This window comes from Astatotilapia calliptera, chromosome 20, assembly GCF_964374335.1.
Source record: "Astatotilapia calliptera chromosome 20, fAstCal68.1, whole genome shotgun sequence".
Classification (NCBI taxonomy): domain Eukaryota; kingdom Metazoa; phylum Chordata; class Actinopteri; order Cichliformes; family Cichlidae; genus Astatotilapia; species Astatotilapia calliptera.
In genome coordinates this window covers 28481180-28500932 of record NC_137441.1, presented here as the reverse complement: position 1 = coordinate 28500932, position 19753 = coordinate 28481180, and the positions used below count along the sequence as shown (strand labels likewise).

The 19753-nt window shown below is 39.6% G+C and overlaps 3 protein-coding genes across 8 annotated transcripts; 2 read left to right on the top strand and 1 right to left on the bottom strand.

Annotated features, from left to right (window-relative positions):
• Nucleotides 1-861: 861 nt before the first annotated feature.
• On the bottom strand, nucleotides 862-7551 carry LOC113013427 (dnaJ homolog subfamily C member 16). Of its 2 annotated transcripts, XM_026154312.2 has the most exons (15): nucleotides 7371-7526; nucleotides 6843-7024; nucleotides 6695-6761; nucleotides 5836-6160; nucleotides 5541-5725; nucleotides 5320-5424; nucleotides 5082-5240; nucleotides 4641-4771; nucleotides 4354-4537; nucleotides 4052-4231; nucleotides 3439-3515; nucleotides 3190-3270; nucleotides 2938-3027; nucleotides 2677-2847; nucleotides 862-2576 (listed from the first exon to the last, which is right to left on the bottom strand). In XM_026154312.2, the coding sequence occupies exons 2-15, from the start codon at nucleotides 7013-7015 to the stop codon at nucleotides 2129-2131; spliced, it is 2376 nt and encodes a 791-aa protein (XP_026010097.2). In that variant the 5' UTR covers nucleotides 7016-7024; nucleotides 7371-7526; the 3' UTR covers nucleotides 862-2128. The 2 variants fall into 2 exon arrangements, with proteins under 2 accessions (XP_026010097.2, XP_026010096.2); XM_026154311.2 differs by having other exon boundaries at nucleotides 6843-7551.
• Nucleotides 7552-7588: 37 nt separating this feature from the next.
• On the top strand, nucleotides 7589-12145 carry casp9 (caspase 9, apoptosis-related cysteine peptidase). 3 transcript variants are annotated; one of them, XM_026154313.2, is made up of 11 exons: nucleotides 7589-7886; nucleotides 7988-8138; nucleotides 8235-8430; nucleotides 8537-8602; nucleotides 8680-8738; nucleotides 10278-10454; nucleotides 10535-10624; nucleotides 10831-10978; nucleotides 11058-11246; nucleotides 11329-11438; nucleotides 11538-12145. In XM_026154313.2, the coding sequence occupies exons 2-11, from the start codon at nucleotides 8007-8009 to the stop codon at nucleotides 11640-11642; spliced, it is 1272 nt and encodes a 423-aa protein (XP_026010098.1). In that variant the 5' UTR covers nucleotides 7589-7886; nucleotides 7988-8006; the 3' UTR covers nucleotides 11643-12145. The 3 variants fall into 3 exon arrangements, with proteins under 3 accessions (XP_026010098.1, XP_080150522.1, XP_080150521.1); XM_080294396.1 differs by having other exon boundaries at nucleotides 7755-7886; nucleotides 8680-8717; XM_080294395.1 differs by having other exon boundaries at nucleotides 7763-8138.
• Nucleotides 12146-13710: 1565 nt separating this feature from the next.
• Nucleotides 13711-19598, top strand: LOC113013374 (L-rhamnose-binding lectin SML-like). Of its 3 annotated transcripts, none has more exons than XM_080295368.1 (11): nucleotides 13711-13850; nucleotides 14396-14458; nucleotides 17202-17362; nucleotides 17726-17758; nucleotides 17836-17898; nucleotides 18233-18368; nucleotides 18467-18576; nucleotides 18659-18703; nucleotides 18802-18934; nucleotides 19135-19238; nucleotides 19379-19598. In XM_080295368.1, the coding sequence occupies exons 3-11, from the start codon at nucleotides 17332-17334 to the stop codon at nucleotides 19399-19401; spliced, it is 678 nt and encodes a 225-aa protein (XP_080151494.1). In that variant the 5' UTR covers nucleotides 13711-13850; nucleotides 14396-14458; nucleotides 17202-17331; the 3' UTR covers nucleotides 19402-19598. The 3 variants fall into 3 exon arrangements, with proteins under 3 accessions (XP_080151494.1, XP_080151496.1, XP_080151495.1); XM_080295369.1 differs by having other exon boundaries at nucleotides 13726-13817; XM_080295370.1 differs by lacking the exon at nucleotides 17726-17758.
• Nucleotides 19599-19753: the final 155 nt, after the last annotated feature.

Below are 19753 nucleotides of genomic sequence, written 5' to 3'. Positions count from 1 at the left end.
AGTTTCTTACACATATGCCTGTTGCTGTGTGCATGCATGTTTGTTGCTTATCTCAACCACTGTTCATTCATGAAAGGCTGTGTTATGTGGGAAATCTGATTGTTAATACAGTAGCCCACATTAAGCCCAAGCTCCCTGTTGAAATGAAACAAATAATAATTTATAACCAAGTGATGCAACATGGAAACTATTATTATATTAATATTAGATTTACCTGATTTAAAAGCATTATGAAATTTTCCAGTTCAAACATGCACTTGAAAGTATGCCTTCAAAACCTTCTGCCAAACACACCCTCTAAGGTGTGTTTAAAATTGTAGAAACCCTGTTTTTTAACAAGACCATTATCTTTCATTTAGCCTAACCAAGCCTAAACACAGTCAATGAATACAAAACAGAAGAGAGCCTTTCTTCAGAATTTTATCTACTTTTCCCTCGCAGCAAGAAGGTCCAGGTTCAAATCCACCAAGCGCCCAGGGCCTTTCTGTGTGCAGCTTGCACACAGATACCTCAGCTTCCTGCCATAGTCCAAAGACATTCAGTTAGTGGGGTCAGGTTACTTTGTGATTATAAATTGCCCATAAGTATGAATGTCGGACCTGTCCAAGGCGTACATCACTTCCTGCCTGTGATAGGCTAGAAACAAATTTCACCAGTTTATGCGCACTATTAGCAAACAACTTGGGGTTTTTTTGGGGGGGTTTTGGTAGCTATTTAAATAATTCATAAATTTCATTGATTCTTGCATTTGATAAGCTAATCTATCTACTTCCCCCCAGCTACAGCAGAAGAAGCCCCTGGGGCAACTGTACTCCCAGATCATTAAACTGGAATATAAACTAATCTCTCAACACATTACAATGACTTTTAATCCATAAACATAATGCATTTAATTACTACTAACAAGAGGATAAATACAGTATTAAAGACCACCTGAAACATCTTATGACAGCTGACACTTTTTTACTTAATCAAAAACAAGTAACTGTAGTCTCAGTAGTGTAAAACATTCACTGTATCTTTCAAACAAAGTCATTTTTAAAATACACGTCGTATAGATAACATGGTTATGTGCAATATTCACATCACTATGTACCAACAAAAGTATTGTAACAGTTTTTTTTTTACATTGAATGTGAACAAAACAAAATGTATAAACTAGGCAAGCATAACCTAAGTTCCACTTTCAGTTGGGTATGTAATTTAAGATGGCATGTTAGTCAGCCTCAGCCAGTTGGAAAACATTCAGAAGATGAAACGGAGAGCCTGTTTATTATGTTTGCTACATAAAGCTACTGGCTAAGATTTCTAAGTAGGCCAAGGTTGTTGAATAAATCTTGTGTGTATCAACAACCCCATAACAAAAAAGCGACAAGAAAAAAAAGGAGCATGCCTCGAGGTCCAGGGTAAAAGGCATTGTCATGACATGTATATTGCACAGGAATAGTCAGCACGATGGAGATAATGTATAAACTTATGAGTGAGATGCATACAAATGCAAAGATGTTTAATGTTGGGTTGACGCATCTCTTTTCACAGTATTCATCAGTGAAAGTTTCAAACTCCTTCCCCTGTTTGTCTAACTTTGCAGAAGTGAAATGTGACGCTGCAGTTGGGCAGCTGACATTGAGCTTCTCTCTACAGCTTTCCTAATTTAATCTGTTACACTACTATTTGTGCCACATTTTAGGTGTATAACTGAGTCCAAGCCTGTAGAAGTCCTGGAGCGTCTTGCGAACTAGCTCTGACAGACTATAACCTGACTCTAAGGCTTCTATCGGCCTCTTTCATAGTGTGAGTAAATATGATTTATGGCCATGAAATCCAGATTGTAGACGTTACCACAGTGATTCTGTTTCCTCTTCACAAGGCTGAAGCAGCATTTGCCTGAATAAAAATATGACTAACAGCAGTTTAAAAAAAAATACAGCATGCAACGAGTACTGGAGGTACGCTAAAAGGCCTCCTCCACAGTAGTTAGACTAAAGCCAAGTTTATAATTTTGGCCCAACTTAGGAAAAATCTGTACTTAATATATATCTCAAGTGCAAAAAGAAAAAAATCTTCAGTAATGAATGAAACCATTTCAGTGTTACAGTAGATAAATACTAAGTCTTTCACCTGCCATCTATTTATTGGGGGTGATTTTGTCAAGTCCTGGCCAGGCTGGGATGTAGTAACGAGGCAAAGTGCCTTCCATCAGCCTTTCCATCCACAACCCCAGGCGGTCCAGTTTGTGGTGGATCTGTAGGGTGGATATGCTGCGAGCTCGGTTGGATTTACGTGGTGGGTGGTCATCGCGGGACCTGGACCTGGACCTCCCCCCAGAGGCGGCTCCTTCATCCTCGGACGACTTGCTGTCAAGGTCTTCCCCGGTGTAGACGGGTTTAAACAGACACAGGTACTTTTTATGACCGTTAAGTGCCAGCACGTAGCCGGTGTAGTCCATCTTGCGGTTTGCCCCTTCGTCGTCATCGGCATCAATCTGCATTGCATCTTGGGTGTACTCCAGCAGTGTGTTCATCCACTCGCTGTGCTTGTCAAGATTCAGGAAGGAGAAATGTAGTGTCAGGCTCCTAGGAGGGTGCAAACAAGATTTAGAAATATGATAAACACACAAAAGAAACTCACACATACACTGGATTTAAGTTACTCCAGAGTGAATGTTTGTTTTACCCAGTGAAAGAATAGACCTCCTTGGCAAACTTGCTAAGGAGGATGTTCTTGGAGGCATCAGTGAGCACTAGCACTATGTTCATGTGTCCTGGCCTCAGCTTCACCAGGTTGCTCATGTAGGTGATATCTGTCAACTCAGTCACCTCCACAAAATTCTTCTTGGGAGGCCGACTAAAATCCACAGAAAAAAAACGCAGAGCTGAAAAACATTTTTCGTGCATTTCGCTCCCACAAGCAACAGAGGAAAAATTATAGTCTTGCCTTGATGTACTACTGCTCCCTGATGACCCATTTTCTGCTTTTGTTCCATCTTTTGCCTTTGGTTTTGTCTGCTTATCATCACTCGAGTCACTGAAAAAACACGGAGAGAAATTCCAAAAGTCATGAACAGGAATAGCAGAGATTAACAGCATTGCTGCTTTACCCCCCCCCCACCCCCCACCCCTTCCTCCTGGTTTTCTTTGTACTGTTGAAATTACAGAAACAAAAAATGTGTACATTAAATCAGCCAACCTGAAGGCCTGAATGACCACGGTCCCAAACAAGATGAACAAGGCAGAGAAGATGAGGGACAGAAGGGGCATCATCTCACGCCTGCAAGTCATCAATGAGACACAGTGTATTTAAATCGCTAATGTGTACTCCTCCGTATCAGAAAGAGAACGTACGGGGTGCACTGTTTGCAAATTAAACACTGCCGTAGTAGCAGTTCAAAACTTCAACAACTTCTGTTCATAAAAAATAAAAGTTTGTTCTACTTACCAGTTGTTATGCAGAATATCATCAATGACTTCAGAGAGGTAATCATAAGATGCATAGATCCATCGGATTATAAACATCTACAGAACAAAAGCATTAACAGGGCTTGGTAGAACTGATGGTTGGTAAACAGGAATCTTTGCAGATTGCAGGGTTCAGACTTTAAATTGTAAGTGAAAGATGAACGTAGTTAAGGTAATATCATCCATTAAATTAGAAATCTCTTTGTTACCTTCTGAAAACCTAGGAAATTACACTCTCCTATCATAGCCACGTGTGAAAATACATCCTGTTTCAACTTGTGTTTTTCACAGAATGTTATTTACAAGACAAACATCACGCTTTTTTAAAAAAAATGCTTGAAACTGAAAATCGAGACCACAAACTCATGAGGGAAGTATTTACTGATGTCATAAATTAAGTTAGAAGTAATGTTGTTTTCTCAAAGGCTTCCATATAATTAGACTTCCAATCAGTCGCCCCCTGCTGGTCATTAAAAAAGCTGCAGTTTTCAGGCATTTCTGCACTGGTTTCACTTTTCAAGCATAGAGGCTACATCCATCTTTAGATACAATCTATGATTGATACCCATGATTTCCACTCAAAGAGAACATACAGAGGCAAACTCATTGTTGAGTTCAGGCAGCATGGCGTCATGGATGAGAATGGATGGGTCCTTCTGTAGTCGCTCCAGCTCCTCTTGAAGACACTGCTTGTCTTCCTCACTGCCGTTCCAGGCGGTAACTGGCTTGAAAAATGCTTTTCCTGCAGCATTACGTCGCTCAAGGATAACCACCTGAACACACACCCCAACACATCCAAAAGAAGATGGGGGATGGGAACCCAAGAAAAGAATTTATAAAAAGGTATAGCTTACAACAGGACACTACACTCTCAATACAATATATGACACTCTACCTGTGGTTGCGACTGCACACTGTCCTTGTTTTGTGTGAGGATGTCACAAAGCGGTTGCTGTAGCCGTTGGTAGACATAGGCAAACCTCACAACTTCCCTGGTATTGGTAGAAGCAAATGAGAGAAACGCCTGATTCCCAAAGGAAAAGATCTCTTCATCACCCGTGATCAGCAGGACACAATATCTGAAAGGAGGAGAGACGTTACTGTGAATGACAAAAATATGATTTTGCAACAAAACCGGTGAACTTGCTTAGAGTCATCAGGAGTAAACAGATGTTTTCCTACTTCCTGCGTCTATGAAACTGTTTGACAGGACAAAGCTCATCAAAGAGCTTCTGATTGACCAGCCGTGGTGCGAGGAGAAACTTGTTGTTTGACATGAACTCGTCAATAATTTGCTTTTTCATTCCTTTTGCCTGTCAAGAAGAAAAAAAACAGAGTGAAGAGACATTTTAATCAAGTTTTTTGCATGAAGTTCACAGTGGTTTAAGAAACTAAATAAAGGAATTACTTTATTTTAGAGATGATCGGATTGATCCTAAATGTTAATAGTATCAATACCAATAGTGGCATTGGATGGATGCTAGCACAATATCCTCTAAATTCACTATATAGTGCACTGAATTGTGTTTTTTAGGTTAAAAGTACTGATATTGGTATTGGCGCCATAGCAAAAATCGCAGTATCACACAGCACTATTTTATTTCAAGTATTGTTTTAATTTACCTGTATAATGTCAGCCGGCTTGTCAATGTTCTCTTTGAAGACGAGCATTGTTGGAGCATAAGTGTTAATATTAAACTGTTTTTGCAGATTAGCAGTCTCTGAAAGGCCCTGGTCCACATAGCCAAACTGCAAGTAGTCCTTATAAGCAAAAGCTGCCAACTGTGTAGATGCAAAGATAAGTGATTGGTATGTTGATGCACTTCAGTTACATGTAGCATAAAAATGAGCAAACACTTACTTTATATAGCAGAGGAACAGCAGGCACTTGGTCGAACAGAAGCACATGAGGCTTATTGAGCTCGTGCCAGCTGTTCAAGAACTGCAGGTCATTCTTGTCAGTTACCTGTAGTTTAGAAAACAAATCCTTTTTAATAAATGTAGTCTAAAAATCCCTCACGATGCAATGTCGTTTTTTTGTTTGTTTGTTTTTTCATTTTTGCAAGACCTGCAGACATTTACCCGCTCCACAAGTCTCTGAGGAAGCAGTTCTTCTACAAATTGCCTCAGGTGCTCCTTCGCAACAGCATAATGGAAAAATGTCACTTTGCCATTGATGACTCCGAGTATCGATGGAGTGCGGTGAGCACCGAGGTGATTGGCTAACCGTCTCTCATAGCCTACATCCACCACACCTACTCCAACACCTGCATAAACAGGATACCAAGAAAACACACATCATTACTCACTCTATACATTTACACATCAGGAAGGGGATGCATGATAATTCTGGATGATTTATAGGTTCACTCCAAACCTAGGCTCTCCATCTCTTGCACCACTTCCTTCCAGACGGGCTCAATATGGATGCAGCTGAAGCACCAGTCGGAGGTGATCTTTATCAGGTACGGTCTCTTGTAGCTGTCAGGCACAACGTCATTAACGTACTGGTTAAAGTGTAATGTGTACTTGCTGTCAGCAAAGTCTCTGTGATTCTTGCTGTTAAAGGGAAAGTTGAAGAAGGACTCGTCGAAGTAAAAGCTATCGTGGCGATGGCCATAGTGAGTGTTGCCATATGGCTGAGTATCATCCATCTGCCCGTAACGGTCGTAATTGGCACGTTTTTCCTCATTGGACAGGATCTGGATTTGCGGTAGAACAAATATAAATATATTATTAGCTTTTACTGACTCACACCACCTAATTCAAGTTTTACTTCAATGCAGATGAGGACAAAAATATTAGCACTCTGGATGAGAATTTTTCCAAACATTTCAGTTTGTATTTTGGTTGCTTACAATATTTTACTTCACACACAGAAAGAGTAAATTGGATGATAAGCCTCAGTATTAACTTGATTTTACAAGCTTTGAGCATCACAAAGTTAAAGCATATCATTGCACAGCAGTGGTTTGTGCTATGACTCAATAAAAAGGTTAGTTCTTCAGAAGGTTAATAATGTTGACCCTGGTAATCTTTGTTTGTTTGTTTTATGAAGTCATACGAATCTTATGTGCATTAGGAAATAATTTATGTTTTCTTAAGAAAACTAGTATTTTTAGAAATGCCATGCTGATAATCTCTTGCTTGGGAAAATGTTGACAAAACCTGGGAATCATTTTGTCCTCATCTGTATATGCAACACACCATTAATATTATTTATAAAACCAACTAACCTCATAAGATTTAGTAATCTTTATAAACATGTCCTCAGCACCCGGATCTTTGTTTTTGTCAGGATGCCTAGAGAAGATCAGTTCTATTAGCTCAGAGTACAATGAGGTTTAAAACCTGAAGCCCGAAGTGTCGTGAGGAAATACTTACCATTCTTTAGCAAGACGCTTGTAGAACTTCTTGATCTCTGCCTGACTTGCCCCCTTCGTTACTCCCAATATTTTGTATGGGTCCATCTCGGGCTCAGCATAGACAAGTCCCGCCAGCAGCACATGGAGGACCACCACAATGGCCAGTGGCAGAGACAGTTTTGACCGTGCCATCACAGTTACCTTCAACACATCAGAGGAGCGATCGCCATTCATTTAAAGTGGGCAAAAAATGTTTAGGACCTATATTTTAGATGGCTTGCATATCTGAGAAACCTTTCCCTCCATTAGCTTTCTGATGATGGGAAAACGGTGAAGGCAGGCACGATATGCTAAAAACAGTATTACAGCATGCTACATACAGCACCCAAGCAAGCTAGGCGATATACGGCAGCTGAAAATCAAATATAATTATGGTGTCATGTTACAGGGCCGTGACAGTAACGTTGTTCCTCGAGGATAAACCCTTAGTGTTAGTGGCGTTGCTACAGCGGTTGTCTCAACGCGACATCTCCACGTTTCTAGTCACCTGAAGCAGATGCAGTCAGCCGGTACAACGCCACATAGTGGGGGAAGGTTTTGCCCCCTTATTTGCCCCGACTCAACGCTGAGTCGAAGCGACAGCGAAATGTAAAGGGTGTGTTCAGCAGCATCCCACAAATCTTCCAGGGCAAGCCGATAACCTGCTGCTGCTGCTGTGAAGCTGGAGCGAGAGTAAAAAAGGGGGTGGAGTCCGGTGTCGAAAGTCATTTCGGGAAATTGAGTGTTTTGTCGACAGGTTACGTTTCTCTTCGTTGTGCGTTTGGTTTAATGCTCGTCGTAACGCGATTTAAGCTTCAGCTGGCCATCGGTCGCTACCCGCGCGGAAGCGAACGCGGGGTAAATAAATCTAATACACCCTTGCTTTTTTCTTCATCCGCTGTAAGTGGACCAATCACAGGCAACGCTGATGTAAACAAGGAAATAGCTTGTGAAACCGACAAAAAAAATACGAACTGTAAACGACACTCCTACAACAAAGTACCCGTTTCACTTTTACGAAGAAGTAGGATCATTTTCCTCCTTTGACGACACAGAATTAACCCGTGATCGAAAACGAAAATAACAATTTTTTAGTTACAGATTTTTTCTTCCCTGTGTCTCCAGCGTTAGCATTAAATGGACAATGGATGAAATACACAAGAATATTCTTCAGCGGAACAGGAGTAACCTGGTGAAAGACTTGGATCCATCAAAACTCTATGATGGCCTTCTGGAAAAAGGAATTTTCACCCAGGACATGATCGATGAGATACAGGTAGGTCGTGGGACTGTGGTTTTCTTTTCCTTTTTTTAGAGGGGGAGTAAAAATATCATAATTGTACTCAATTAAGACTATGTCTCCTATTATCAGAGCGCTGGGACCAGACGAAACCAGGCCAGGCAGTTAGTCCAGGACTTGGAAACCCGTGGGAGTCGGGCTTTCCCCTTATTTCTGCAGTGCCTTCAGGAGACAGGTCAGGAGAGTTTGGCAGAGCTCCTACAAAATGGAGCTCCAGCCGCAACACCCACTCAAGTTGTCCGCCCTGTAATCCAGCCTCTTCCAATTAGTAAGTGTATTTCATTATGGAATATTTAATGTGAGAGTCTTTAGAGCCAAACACTTTCAGATGATAAGAATTTGACTCATCTGTGTGTCCTTTGTTTCTTTGACAGCCTCTCCAGTGGATGGTAACAAACCAGGAAAAGATGTTGAAAAGCCAGAAATCCCTTCTAGTTCTCGTAAGCTATGTTATCCATTTAAATAACAGTCTTGTAAGTTTATTTGTGCTTAATGTGTATTAATGTGTGTGCCACAGCGCCTGGGGGGGGAAAGCCAAGACCAGGACCGGGCAGAGTAAGACGTGACAGCCTTCAAGTAAGCACCATTTCCGTGCTGCACACTTACATGTTTACGTGACAGTAGAGCAGGGCGATATGGCCAAAAATATTTATCACGATATATATTTGAAAATTTGCGATAACGATATAACCGACGATATAATTGATGCGAGACAAAATACAACTCCACAACATTACTAGCGCAAAAAGACAACCTTCCATTTATTTTCACTTAAACAAGAAGCTGGTTTTTATGTACATTAAAGCTTTATAAAAATGTAACAGTGCAAATGCAAATTCCTTGCTGAAAGTTTAACCAAAAGGCATTTCCAGTAGAAATGGGCTGACATATCCTGAGCATAACCATGTATAATATCCACTGAAGTTAAAAAGAGGTGCTTTGCAACATTAAACTGCAGTGTGCAGTACGCATTTTTCGGACCATAAGGTGCACGGGATTATAAGGCACATTAAGCGAAACAAAGCAGTCAGATAAATCAAACTTTATTAAACTCATTCTTCTTGCTTCCTCCACTTCTGTACCATTGATTCATTAATGTTGAATTCTCTGGCAGCTGCTCTATTCCCATGTTGTTGCAGTATAGTAATGACTAACCTCGTATTGTGGATGGATTATCTCAGTTGTTCACCTGACTGAAGTTTGGTCCGTTTACAGCATCCTGCCATGCGATTGCATTTGTTTCTAACCATGAAGAACCTTCACGTTAACTTTTATAAGTGGAAAAGTGTTAGTGTTCGTCCTTCAGCTTCACTGTTTATGTTATGCTAACATAGCTGTGTCGCTAGCGATCACGTAGCACATCATTATATACCAGCTAGCCCAACTTCAGTAACCCTACAAACGTCACTGCTGTTTAGTTTCCTGTCTTCATTTATGTTGGAAGTGATAGCAGAGCTGTACGTTTGATTTTTTTCAGAAATCTCTCAGTCAGAACATGCAATATCATGCTTAGGTAACTAGCGAAACTAGCGAGCTAACTTCCGCTAGCTTCCTGCTAACTTCTAACTCCGTTAAATGTAATAACTTTTGTTTTCATGGATGCCTGGAAGTTAAACTTTATAGTTACACCTGGTAAAGCAGCAATGCTGATCGTTTTATTAAAGATGAAAGAATTTAGACAGTTTTTAACTCTCAGTGATGCTGCAGTGTTGTTTGACCTGAAGTATACGGAGTTTAGGACCCAGATTACTCCCAGATTTAAGAGCATCTTAGTCCGACAAATATGACAATAACAACGGCCGCTTGCATGTTCTGCAAAAAAATGTGCTTTGTTGTGTATCTGACGGACAAACACCAAACCAGTTCCACATCACGGAAGTTGCACCATTTTTACAAACCAATTCTGGTTCATCTGTTTCACTCAACAATCGGCCATGTGCGTATGAAAACAAAGGCACTGCGCATGCGCGTTTTACTCCCATTCTATCGCGATATTTCATTTTCCTATCGTTGCCTAACATTATACCGGTATTACCGTGAACGGTATAATATGGCCCAGCCCTACGTGACAGCCCTTTCTGTTTTCTTTTTATTCTGCGCCTCTCTGTGCCTTAGGGCTATAAAATGGACGCGAGCCCGTGTGGTTACTGCCTCATCATAAACAACATGGAGTTTGAACCTCACAGCATGCTGAAAAATCGCAAGGGCTCCAACATAGACTGTGAAAAGCTGGAGAGACGATTCAAGACACTCAACTTTGTCGTGGAAGTGAGGACGAACCTGAGACAAAAAGTAAGAATCGGGTCTTCTGCCTCTGTGTGTGTTGAGGGGTATTAAAGATTGCGGACCTAACGGTTAATTCCACATTCCAGCAAATCAAACATGAGCTGTTGACTTTGTCGAAGAAGGATCATTCCCAGTATGACTGCTGCGTGGTCATCATGTTGTCCCATGGCACTGAGGTAAGACATGCTGAGCTGATTCTGATGTTCATTAAAAAAAACATTGCATCCCTTCAGAATAATCAGCTGGAATACTCTGGAAATACACAGGATTTAATATTTTTTACAGTTAATATTTTAATATTTAACTGGCAAATGCCATTATGTGATCTACATCTGACTGGACTGACATGTAAGACGATTTTTGCTAATATTTCTTTCCTTAGGTGAATCACAACCGCTTTCCTGGTGCCGTGTACGGTGTGGACGGACAGTACGTACCAGTGCAGCACATCACAAACTACCTCAATGGCCAGCATTGCCCGTCTTTGCAAGGCAAACCTAAACTGTTCTTCATCCAGGCCTGTGGAGGAGGTAGCTGTCAGAAAACGCACAGTTTAAAAATTAATAGGAACAAGTGAGGTGTAAAAATGAGCTTGTGTTTGTCCCCAAGATGAGAGAGACATGGGCTTCGAGGTGTCCCCCGATGAGGTCGAACCATCCTCTGGTGGAATGGATGACCAGACGGATGCTATTCCAATGTCATCCAGCAGCGACTCTCTGAGCATGTCCGATGAACCAGACGCCAGACCCACCCTGCCCACGCCGAGTGACATCCTGGTGTCCTACTCTACTTTTCCAGGTGCGTGTTTTTTCTTTCAAACAAAAACAGCCTTTCAGATCTATGTGTCCTTAATACCTTTTTGGCCATGTGACCAATACAGGTTATGTTTCTTGGCGAGAGACCCAGTCGGGCTCGTGGTACGTCCAGACACTGGACTGTATACTTGAGGAAAACGCTGCCACTGTTGACTTAGTCACAATGTTGATGATGGTGAGCTTCTCTTAATATATCAGAAAAAATAACTGAGGACTTTAAGAGATTTTGGCTTTAGACACAGTGATGTCTGATTATTGACTCTTCTTGTTTTAGGTTAACAACGAAGTCTCCCAAAACTCTGCAAAAGGCCTATACAAACAAATGCCCGGTTCCTTTAACTTCCTCCGCAAACTCCTCTACTTTCGAACCCAAACGTAATGGAATAAGTGCAGTAGTCTCTTTCAGTTTCACAGCACTGTAACTTCTTTTTCGGCACAGTTACAGTGTGTGTGATTTCTGACTCTGCTGTGAATCTGCTATAACTGAATGGATGACATCTTGTAATTGTAATACCTTTCTGTGTTTTCTGAGGGTTAATGGATTCTAAATGAGCTTTTTAAAATACTGAACTATTACTATGAAAATGTTGTTCAGGTTATTTTTGTTTTAATTCACACATGCAGTAGCAGCTGACAGAGGAAAGATGCACTCCATGCACTCTGCGAACCTTCAGTCTACTTATGTGCGTCAGCTCTTTCACAGAGCCAATAATGTGTAACTTATACTCTCCATTGTTTTTGCTCTTTCTCCTGTTCTGGCTGTTTGTGCACTGATCATGTATAAAATGCTGTTTTGTTCATGCTGGGATAACTTTCCGTGAACTAGATATGAGTAACTAGATATGAGTCACACATCAGACTCAAATAAAAGGAGGAGTGAGATTCTTGTGTGTTCTTTTTTTTCTGTCTGTAGTAAAAGTTTAAATTATTAATTATTGTAATAATTATAAAAGAATACAATTATTAAATGAAATCTCCACTGAGAGTGGAAGCATTCACTGCTCTTTGTTTGGTCTGTTGTGCTTATGTAGGAATGAGAAAGTGTTGACTTCAACAAATTTGAAGTACTGAATCCTCTTTTAAACGTTAAATAATAATTAAACACAATTTTGCTTTTCTTTGCCTTTTTAAGTTTTTTATTGACAGATACAGTCAAGAAATGGCAGGAAAGCTGAGCGAGGGAGACATGTGGCAAAGGGCCGTGGGTCGGACTCGAACCCAGGCTGGCCACACTCAGCCATAGAAATGTCTAAAGTTGTAATGCCTGTTAGGAAAAAAAAGGATTTTGTTAAGTGGTATAAATCAACTATACATTTGTAAGTATTTGAACTGATTGGAAGTCTCATGATCCCACCTACTTTCATCACAAGTTCTACAGGTAGCTCTTACAGCAGACTCAACATTTTTGACCAGATTTTGAGTGTGACAGTGTGTTGAGAGTGTATTAAAGAATAAAAAAAAACAACCCAGATTTAATAGAGAATGTGGCCACAGTAACTGCTGTGTTTGGGATAGAACAAATCCAACTTCTTCAAGATGGGAAATTAATAGCAACAGTAAAGCGTAAGACGTCCACCAAAAACATCTCAAAAAGAAAAAATCATTACATCTCAGTTTTGAATATCATTAAACTTTTTGCAGGGATTTGAAACAGACAATACATACAAGAAAGTCACACAAGACTCATCAAAACTCTCAGGAAGCCAGCATCAGACACTCGAGGGCAATTTGGCTGTGTGAAACTGCAACCCAAGATTTTAAGTTCTGCAAAATAGGGTAGCTTCAAAGGCTGAGGGTTTTCCTACAAAATGAAAGTGTAATAGTCGCAGTAGTGCGGTAACAATAAAAATAGTTACGATTTGAAAGTGTACTGCTCAGAAAGGATGATCAGATGCATTGCATGTCCAAATTGTTCCCATGGGAAGTACCTTTCATGGTTTCACACAGCTGAAAAAGTATTTAAAGAACTCAAGACACCTTTCTCTTTTTTTCCCCCTATTTTGGTAACATACTTTTGCTTTTGCGTGTGCAACATAAATTACAGTATGTAGGTCTGGTACTATAAGAATCAAATGTTTACTTATTAGTTTTTACAACAATATCCAGGACTTGGCGTTTGCATCTCAGTTTACCATCTAAGAAATTTATTCCCTCCAAAGCCACCAGGGGTCTCTATACAATTAGAAAAGGAAAACGTTTCAAACCAGGGGCGATTTTAGCCCATTTCTGGGGGTGCTTCAGCACCCCCAAAATGAATCAAAGCACCCCCAAAGATTTCTTACTTTTTTGACAATATTTGCTGTGTGAAACACTACTAAAAATATAAAAAGCATACAGTACTTGGTTGAGACGTAACATTTTAACAACAAAAGTATAGATAACCCCCCCCCCCCCCTCCCATAATGGTTTGTTCCAGCTCGCCTCCTCCCTACTCTGGCTCTAGCGCCGTTGCTGCTAGAGCGATGGTGGCACAGTGGAGCGGAGGTGTAAGTGCCTGGCTTAAAACAGGACATACTAGCTACATTTAACCTCCAGTTACTCTTCATATAGTTAGGTAGGAGTCAGACCATGAAAACATTACACCCAGGTAACCTGCAGTGTTGAAAACGTGTTTTCCGACAATGTTTGCTACCCTACAATCCGTCCTGCTCTGTAGTAAAATCAGCAACATTTGACCGTCCTGTTGCTCCCATTGAAATGTATACAGCCTATATAAAATCTAAAACTTAAAATTGTCCGTAGCCTACTGTTTTTACCACTGTCCTGTTTTAAATGGATACTAACTAGCTAACTGACTGGATGCCCATTAACCTTATAACGTCTGTTGTGTGTGTGTTTGTGTTTGTGTACAAAGAGATAGCCAGGTTAATAATGGATATAAGGAAGTTTTTTCTAAAAAAGGAGCCACATCCAGGTAAAAGTGGAAAATCAAATGATCCGTCAATCAAGAATAATGTTGGATGAGTGTTTCAATATTTATCTTTTATTAGATGTTCATGTGGTTTGGTTATTTGCCTTTTGGTTGAAAGTACACTGAGAGATGACTTTTTGTTAGTGATCTTAATACTATTTTTTCCTATTAATGTAATTTTTCATCTAATTGAATACAATCTATTTGTGTATGATTGTCAGTCCAAAGAAGGAGAGAGGAAAGAGGGGAACGTGAGGAGAAAGTACAAGGTCAGGAAGAACCAGGTAAGAAAACAGACAGGGAACAGTGACAGGCAAAAACAGAAAGTGTTAAACTGACAAAGAGAAAAAACCTGATTTTACTCACACAATCAGGAAGTTGTGTTCTCCCTATATTAAAGCTGCTATACAGAATCTGCTAAACAAACTGGGTTGAAACATTTTTGACCCTCTTTAACAACATTCCAACATAACATTATAATTGATCGGGGAGATTAAAATTAATTATATATTTTTATGTGGTTCAGCCACAACTCTACTAAAACCTCAGCCAGTAATAGGTCGGCTAACTTTTGGACCATCCAGTTGTCTGTATGACTGCCGCAGTACATACATCACATTTGCACACTATCAGAAAGTGCCGAACGGTGCCCTGGTGGAGTGAGGAGCTGTAAAGAGAAGCAGGGTGCTCTGTTTATATTCTAAAAATGTTTTAAGCTAGCTTGTTTCAAAGATTCTGTACAGCAGCTTTAAATGTTTTCCAAAAGCACACTCTCTGGGTGCTCAGCACGCCCAAAGCTCTGATCCTAGAATCGCCCCTGGTAAAACCATTGTGTTGTTTATTTTCCACATAAACCTTTCACAATAAAGCTCAAGTTTCTGTTGAGACTATTCAAAATAAACTGAAATGATATACATTATTCTCAAACATAAAATTTCAGAATATGCATCAAACAAATGACCTCAAATAAAAACATCAAGTAACTATAAATGGCGCTTACAGTCACCACGCAGATGAAGGCACAGAGAATACCAGCATGGCCAGCAAGGATGAGGCAGAACCAGCTAGCTCCAAACAGAAGGAGCAGTCAAAAGAAATCGAGGACCTTATTGTTAAACGAGGGGCTCCCCCTGTTGCATGGACATGGTTTGGTTATGAAAAGTCTGACACGCCCCAGAAAACTGTACTATCCAAATTATGCCACAAACTGGTCCCCACCACCACTCAAACAGGACAAACCTCTTTAACCACCAACACAAGAATCACATGAAAGAGTTTCAAGAGAAAATAAGAGCTGTTAGGTGCTCACAATAATCCTTAGACTCAAACGTTAGAACAGGCTTTTCCTCGCAGCACGCCGTGTAATAAATACTCAGAAAGAAAATGGCAGCCGTTTAAACTCATGTCTAAAAATGTATAAAAAATTTGAGCATTTTTATTTCCTTGAAATCAGGTTGCCCTCATGTAAATGTGTTTATTTACATTCATTCAAGTGGCTACCAAGTGTTTTCTTCAAACAGGACACCTGACAAACAAAAAATGTCATATTTAACAATATGTTCACATTTAATAATATCCAGAGTACCTTTTAGTTAGAATCACTGCCTTGTGGTAGTTTTGCCTCAGCCAAATGGTTAAGGTGTGGTTTGCATCCATGTCTGTCCACTTATGATACAGTATACACATGTAGTCAGTTATAGCCAAACACCTTTGATTACTGAACTGCATTCACTTCATTAATGAAGTGAATGTAATTCACATTTGTGTGAACATTTGTCTGAGATTAACTCTTTGGGGTCTTTAACTTACAATATAACATATTTGAGTCAAAATTTGTTGACTGTTTAAGTGGTGCCACATGAATAAAACTGAACAGATCTAAAGAAGATGTTCCTGAACTTTGGGTTTATTCGAACAGGACGGATGGATAACCACAGGACTTTTCCCCATATGCTAACTAAACAACAAAATAAATTAAGACAGATTACTGTCCTAAACTTAAAGATAAAAGTGAATTTACTGGACTTGTTTTGTCAGTGAGGAGCAAAGTACAATTAGAAGTGCTTGTTCTGATGAAAAGTTAAACTGTAAACAGCAGCGTAGTAAATAAGGATCTGTGTCCACGAATCCTCAGCAGTGACAACACTTAAACATCATAGTTCAAAATCCTTAATGTACGCTTCCTGGTACAGTTTCGCTGCAGTAATTCAAGATGTGCGGTAATTCTGGGTCTTTAAGAAGGCGGAGACAGGAATACAGTAACAGGTGTTACTGCAGGAAGTTCACTAAAACAATAAACTGTAACCACTCAAAGAGCTATCTGAAGTTATTGTGACTACTTAATGTCAAAGATGCTTCATAAGCAAATGCTGTTTCAAGTTGCAAACAAAAACAGGCAAATTTGTCCTGACATATCCATCTGAGCCTGTGTGAGAAAATCAGAAAGTGTTCAAAGGCATAAATTAAAATGTTTAAATAGGAGTACTGGGACTAAAAACATGCTGTATATTTTGTTTGATTTAAAATCCACTTTAGTAGTGTAGAGAGGTAAAATGTGTCAGACAAATTATGGACCTAATTACAAAGCGCTTTTCTACTCTGAGCACTCAAATTGCTTTTTACAACCCTCATTCGCCTATTTACACATTTTATCCTATTCTTTTAAACACCTGAAGTTCTGACTCATTTACCTTTTACAAATTTACACAGCCACCTCTTAAAAACCTAAACTCTCGTGTAAACATAGTAAAGTGTGTCACCAAGCCATAAGCCTGAAATCTAACCACACCTGAAGGGAAATGGATACTCCTTCCAGGAATCAGCTGTAATAAATATGTTCGGAACAGATTCATTTTCAAGAATAATGAATGAGCCCATTGTTGGGCTTGAAAACAAAAACCACTTTGATTATGTGAAGTTCTTACCATCATCATCATTACAGCCCAAAGACAACAAGTCATTGTCCATTGCCTTTGTTGCACTTGAACAACAATGCGAGTTGGTCTCATGTTCACATTTTTTCACCAGGAAGTAAGAGCCAGTAGTTGTGCAAGATCGAGATCTTGTTCAATTCTTGAGCCAGCAGGATAAATACCAGCGTAACCGTCCCAGCCACTATCAGTTCTGCAAGCCTCTCGAGACTGGAGCTTCTACAGCCATGCTCTCCTTCAGACTCTGCACCACACTGCGTGAGTATACAAATGATTCACTGCCAGTGTGACAATTATGTGGGTTCATATTCAAATTAGGATGCATTGGAGGTAAATTTTTTTATTTTATGATTTCAGTCATTACAGAATAAACTACAGTGTTTGCTACCTATGGAGTAAAGAATGAGGGAAGAATTGATTGATTTGAAACTGTTGTTACCAATTTACAAACTTTACTTAATAAAATCTGCAGAAACTAATATTGTTGTTAATATGTTCTATGTATTATAAAAAATTAATAAATAATGTATGCTTCTCTGCAATAATAGAGAAATTTTTCAAACTTTAAAAAGTGCAATTTTTTCTTTTATAATAAAAATAGACACTGATGTTTGTTTTCAGTGCTTGCAACAGCTTGTTTGCTCACATCATCAGGTAAATATCTGATAGTGCAGCATTTATTCTCTATATACTTAATCTATATACTTAATCTTTCATATTTATTGCTTTAGTTGTTTCCACGGAGACAGCAGTGACCTGTGATGATGGAATCAATGTCCAGCACTTAAGCTGTGGTATGTGTAAAATATCCAAGACTGTGTGTCAGCATCCACAACAAACAGCACATCTTGATTTTTAAAGCATAAATATTTTTCATCAACCAGCATTGTAGTTTTGTACATTAAACATCAGCTTAAATAACCCTGAAAATGTTAATGTTATAACATGATAAAGATGTCAGGTTAAAAATACTGCCTTAGTAACATTTTTTCCAGAAATGTGTTGAAAGCTCATAAAGCTGTGAAAAGTGCTTTACAGTTTTGGCTGAGCATATAATCTTGGCTTAAGGACAAAGTATACAGTATAGTTGTACTCGGGTGCAAAAAGACATTCCTTGGTGTTTAACAGATAATGGAGCGATCATAGTGCAGGCTGCACTGTACGGACGTAAAGACCGTGAGACCTGCAGTGAGGGCAGGCCTCAGAATCAGCTTCAAAATACACAGTGCTCTCAAAACGGCACCGTGGATATCCTTAAGAGAAGGTATTATATTTTAGTGCTGCCAGTGAGTCTTCAGGTATTTTTCTATATATTTTATGTTATATACACTACGTACATAACACTCACTGTTATTCCTAAAGGTGTGATGGCAGGAAGGTGTGCGAGATAAACACAAATGTCGTTCGTACCTCGGATCCCTGCGTCGGCATCTTCAAATACCTGGAGACCAACTACACCTGCTTCCCAGCAAGTCAGTCACATGTCTGCATGAGTCTGCTAACCAGTCTGTGTGATGTGATTGATGTTTATTTTTGTTGGGTTTTTTCTAACAGTTCAAACAGTGACCTGTGAGGGTTCTTTGGCACATTTGTACTGTGGTAAGATTATGTTTTTTTGTATTTGTGTTGGAACAATGTGACGAACCTACAAATGAGCTACTTTTCATTCCGTGCCTCTTTCCTCTTCTTTGGCATAGATGTTGGGCAGGTAATATTGGTCTACGGAGCTTACTACGGACGCCTTGACAAGACCACCTGCTCTTTCAGGCGGCCTGACTCTCAGATTCAAAATGTGTACTGCTCAAACCCCACTCCCAAAGTCGCTGAGAGGTCAGTGAGTGAAGCATAAACAAGTTCCCTTGTTCACTTCGGAAGGAAATAAGGCAAAGAATGAACCACGATGGTGGAGGTTTTATATACGAGGATTAAAAAAAAGAAAATAATTCTAGATGTTGCCCATATTTAGTAATGTATTCCATGGGATCAGTGACTCAATGGCCCTTTTCAGTCATGCCATTCTACGTTTACAGGTGTAACGGGAAAAATAGCTGTACTATCAGCGCCAGCAACTCAGTGTTTGGAGACCCCTGCTTTGGCACGTACAAGTACCTGGAGGTGTCTTACGTTTGTGATTGTAAGTACCTGTTTAGCTCTGTCAGTGCAAACAGCCAATCTAGCCATAAAGAGTTTTTGTGTCGGGGTGTGGAGAAATGCAAGATACACACTGAATATGGCAACAATCTTACCATACCTTTGTTTTCCACTCTTTTGCAGATCCTGTCACCATCACTCCATAAACGTCTCTGATATTAGTTTCATGTCACAAGCATTTACTTTACTTTCACAAATATAAGATTAAAATTTCTGTCTCATTCAAATTTTGAATAGGACACTTTGTTATTCTTGTGGTTTCTCACTGGGAAATATATAATATTTGTCAACTCTGTACAATCTGCATAACACAATAAACATAGCAAATTTGCATACTATAAAAGCTTTGAGTCTTGTTTTATGTTGTGCTGCTGCACAGGAAATGATGCGGTTTATTTTTCCTGTTTGGGTTGTATTCTGCATGAGCAGCTGTAATCAAGAATGTCAATATCTACAATCAGAAATAAAGTTTATTAAAACCTACTTAGGAATGACTTA

What these genes read in the sequence shown, in the direction of transcription:
- LOC113013427 (XM_026154311.2), bottom strand. Translation starts at nt 7,057, where the DNA reads ATGAATGGCGATCGCTCCTCTGATGTGTTGAAGGTAACTGTGATGGCA. An exon ending in CAGTTTCATAGACGCAGGAA is followed by an intron (nt 4,538 to 4,640) that starts GTAGGAAAACAT and finishes TCCTCCTTTCAG; the next exon opens with ATATTGTGTCCTGCTGATCA. An exon ending in GGGAGCAGTAGTACATCAAG is followed by an intron (nt 2,848 to 2,937) that starts GCAAGACTATAA and finishes TGTGGATTTTAG; the next exon opens with TCGGCCTCCCAAGAAGAATT.
- casp9 (XM_026154313.2), top strand. Translation starts at nt 8,007, where the DNA reads ATGGATGAAATACACAAGAATATTCTTCAGCGGAACAGGAGTAACCTG. An exon ending in GGACGAACCTGAGACAAAAA is followed by an intron (nt 10,455 to 10,534) that starts GTAAGAATCGGG and finishes TCCACATTCCAG; the next exon opens with CAAATCAAACATGAGCTGTT. An exon ending in TAGTCACAATGTTGATGATG is followed by an intron (nt 11,439 to 11,537) that starts GTGAGCTTCTCT and finishes TTCTTGTTTTAG; the next exon opens with GTTAACAACGAAGTCTCCCA.
- LOC113013374 (XM_080295368.1), top strand. Translation starts at nt 17,332, where the DNA reads ATGCTCTCCTTCAGACTCTGCACCACACTGC. An exon ending in CAGACTCTGCACCACACTGC is followed by an intron (nt 17,363 to 17,725) that starts GTGAGTATACAA and finishes GTTTGTTTTCAG; the next exon opens with TGCTTGCAACAGCTTGTTTG. An exon ending in GTGGATATCCTTAAGAGAAG is followed by an intron (nt 18,369 to 18,466) that starts GTATTATATTTT and finishes TTATTCCTAAAG; the next exon opens with GTGTGATGGCAGGAAGGTGT.